Below are 2,992 nucleotides of genomic sequence, written 5' to 3'. Positions count from 1 at the left end.
AAATTTTCGTTTATCATAAGAAAGCCTTTCACAATATTCTAGATAGGATTAGATTAATCACCAACAACTTTCTGTAATCCTTTACTAGTTCAGCAAATGTTCAGCACAACATCAGGAATATGTTGTTTACATGACCCTCCATCAGGGTTGGTGCCTATACCCTATTTAAAGTTAGGGTTTTTAGAAGTAACAAAATGGACGGTAACGTTTGCATTTTTAAAGTAGAATAAGTTTTTACGATAAGATCTGACAATCGTACTTTTTTGATATTATGTACGGTTATATTTTATTCTTTTGTTTAATACATTGCAAATGTTTTTAAAACTAAATTCGTTTTAAACTGAACATACTGCAAATTACCTTTATTTGGTTTGCAACATACTCTTTTTCTCGCGTAAAACCTCTGATTCATGTAATCTCCATGGTAAAAACGGTGACCGTAACGCTTAAAGGATTATCTATATTATTAAGGAAATCTATATACTAGTCGTTAGCCCGCCAAAAATTTACGTGTTCGCGACTTGTACATATTTCGGTCATCAGATTTTTGCATAATCCGGGTATCCTTTACACAAAGTAGCGATTCGGACACCATTTTGATTTAATTGCGGGTGCTTCTATAGGGACTTAATAAAATTTTAAACCTCTTTTCACATCTTCCTGACAAACATAAAAAACAACTACTTTTTGGTGAGCATTGATATTTCGCACTGTCTATGCTTGTTTTGAAAGAGGATGAACAGTATTAAAATGCTAAACTTATATTATACGCGCTACGAACAGAGCATGCGCGTAATTTGCGCACTTGCTTGCAGTCTTTTCGAAATCGGAACACATTGCTTACTTTTATGTAGTTTGATTAATATTTTTATGTGTTAGACTAAAAACTGTCACTTTCATTCGCTTAGTAAGTTACAGAAAAATTTTTGCCAAGTCAAAATAGTGCCGGCTAACGGATATACAAAAATAAACATGTTAACCCTATTCGGTCCTGTGTTTATAGAATATATTATGACCGGGGGGAGGGGTGGGAATCTGCCACCTCCTCCCCCCCCCCCCTTAATAACATCTCATAGGCTTGTCCTAATTAAATCAAACTTGGCACACTTATACTACGTGAAAAAAGAAACAAAATGGCAGCAATAACTTTTTGTTTGGGTCAACACATTTTCTGTGCCGTCATCAAAAGCTTGAAATTTGCTTAAAATTCAATTACTGTAGTTCTAGTGCGAATTTTTACATTCTGTTTGAAGTTTATGATTGCTAAATAAAAGTTATTTAACATATATTCCGGTTTTTACATAGATCGGATGCAAAATTGCCAAATATTGCCCGAAACTCGGATTAATCACGTTACCAAAACATAACGAAGATTCTTCTTGATGAAACAAAGTTGTGGTGTAAGTTTTAAGTTCCAGCCTTAATTCTAACAAGAGTTATTATATTTTCCCTACTATAAACCTTTTGTAGAGATTTTTAGGGTTAGTTTCGAGTAATAGCCAATGTCAAAGCCTCTGAAAGGTATGGGACCTAAAATTTTTGCATGTACTCTAATATATAAATATTGAAACTCAGTAAGTACTAGTCGTTAGCCCGTGGAAAAATCCACGAGTTCGCCCGTCCTTTTTATACCACATTGCGTGCGTCGGACGGGCAGACGTATACGGGTATCATAACATAGATTGTAGCCATGCAACATAACATTAAAGAGTTATAAAAAAAACAACGTCAGAATCGAATAGGGTTAAAAAACGTAAGAACAACAGCAATAAAATTCCCACACCTTTTCTTTTCTTATTTCTATCAGGCAGCCTCGTCCCAGGACTTGTTGCCTCGTGTTTAAGCTACTACCGCTTACTAATTCCATCATACCATTTGTTATAAAAAATCTGCTTGAAGAAAAGACGAATTATGATTGTTAACATACTTTTTTAATTCTCATCGAGTGCAGCAGCAAGCGTCATACAGTAGCTACAAGAAAGCTAGAACACTTGAAATAGGGAAAGAAACATATTATCCAATATAAAATTTGTTGTCTATAACTTTATATACATATGCACACAAGATAATTACATTATCAAAATTCTTCTAAATTTTTAACCTTCAAAGTTACAAGCTTCTATGTACGGAACAATGTCTGCGCACATCTACTTTTCTATAAAACGATTTTCCGCAGAACGTACACGAGTACGGTCTTATGCCAGAATGTCTTCGCTGATGAGTCAGCATATTTGAAGATTGACTAAATCGTTTGCCACATGTCGAACAACCATATGGTTTGTTCCCACTATGAATGACAACATGCTTTCCAAGGTCTGATTTCCTTAAAAATGACATGTTACATTGATCACATTTGAAAGCTTTCGAGTTGTTGTGTATGAGGCGATGGTTGGAAAGACTACTCGCACGCTTAAATGACTTTAAGCATATTTCACATTTATGCTTTTCTAAATCGTCTTTTGCAGAGGGAAAGAATATCTTAGTGATGCAGTCTGCACTAAATCGTTTTTCATCTTCAGTACCAGTTGTAGAGCAAACACTTCCCGCTGGTGAAGGGATTATAACTTTCAGCTCCTGCGTGTAAGTGACAGGTGAACATAAAAAAGTAGCGTCATTAACCCGACCAGCAAGTACATCGCACTGTTCTTGATGCAACCAATTTTGCCTTGATAGGGAGTGACTCTTCTCGAAGGACTGAATTTTTACCATTTTTGGTGAAATAATTTCAGAATGACAAATGGTATTACCTCCTCTGCCTGAAAGGAAAAAAAAGTAAAAAAGTTAAGCAAGTGAATGATTAGATATTATCCTTGAGGATGGCATCCTACACTAATTATTTCTCCTTTTCGCTGTAATTTTAACATCAGAAATAAGTGAGAAAAATTTGCCAAACTAAATCGCGGTTAGTAGCAGACTCCTTTTATCCACTAAAATCTTTTTCTGAACGTGTTTGTTGTGGCATACTCGCACATGGCTCTCACTAATACATTAT

General features: G+C 35.2%; 1 protein-coding gene across 1 annotated transcript; it reads right to left on the bottom strand.

Annotated features, from left to right (window-relative positions):
* Positions 1–1,684: 1,684 nt before the first annotated feature.
* Positions 1,685–2,741, bottom strand: LOC130629180 (zinc finger protein GFI1 homolog pag-3-like). Its single transcript, XM_057442305.1, has one exon. It carries the CDS (start codon positions 2,707–2,709, stop codon positions 2,110–2,112), a length of 600 nt encoding a protein of 199 aa, XP_057298288.1. The 5' UTR covers positions 2,710–2,741; the 3' UTR covers positions 1,685–2,109.
* Positions 2,742–2,992: the final 251 nt, after the last annotated feature.

Source organism: Hydractinia symbiolongicarpus, chromosome 15 (genome assembly GCF_029227915.1).
Source record: "Hydractinia symbiolongicarpus strain clone_291-10 chromosome 15, HSymV2.1, whole genome shotgun sequence".
NCBI classification, from domain to species: Eukaryota; Metazoa; Cnidaria; class Hydrozoa; order Anthoathecata; family Hydractiniidae; genus Hydractinia; species Hydractinia symbiolongicarpus.
Note: the sequence above shows the minus strand (reverse complement) of the source record. Positions and strands in the feature narration are given on the sequence as shown.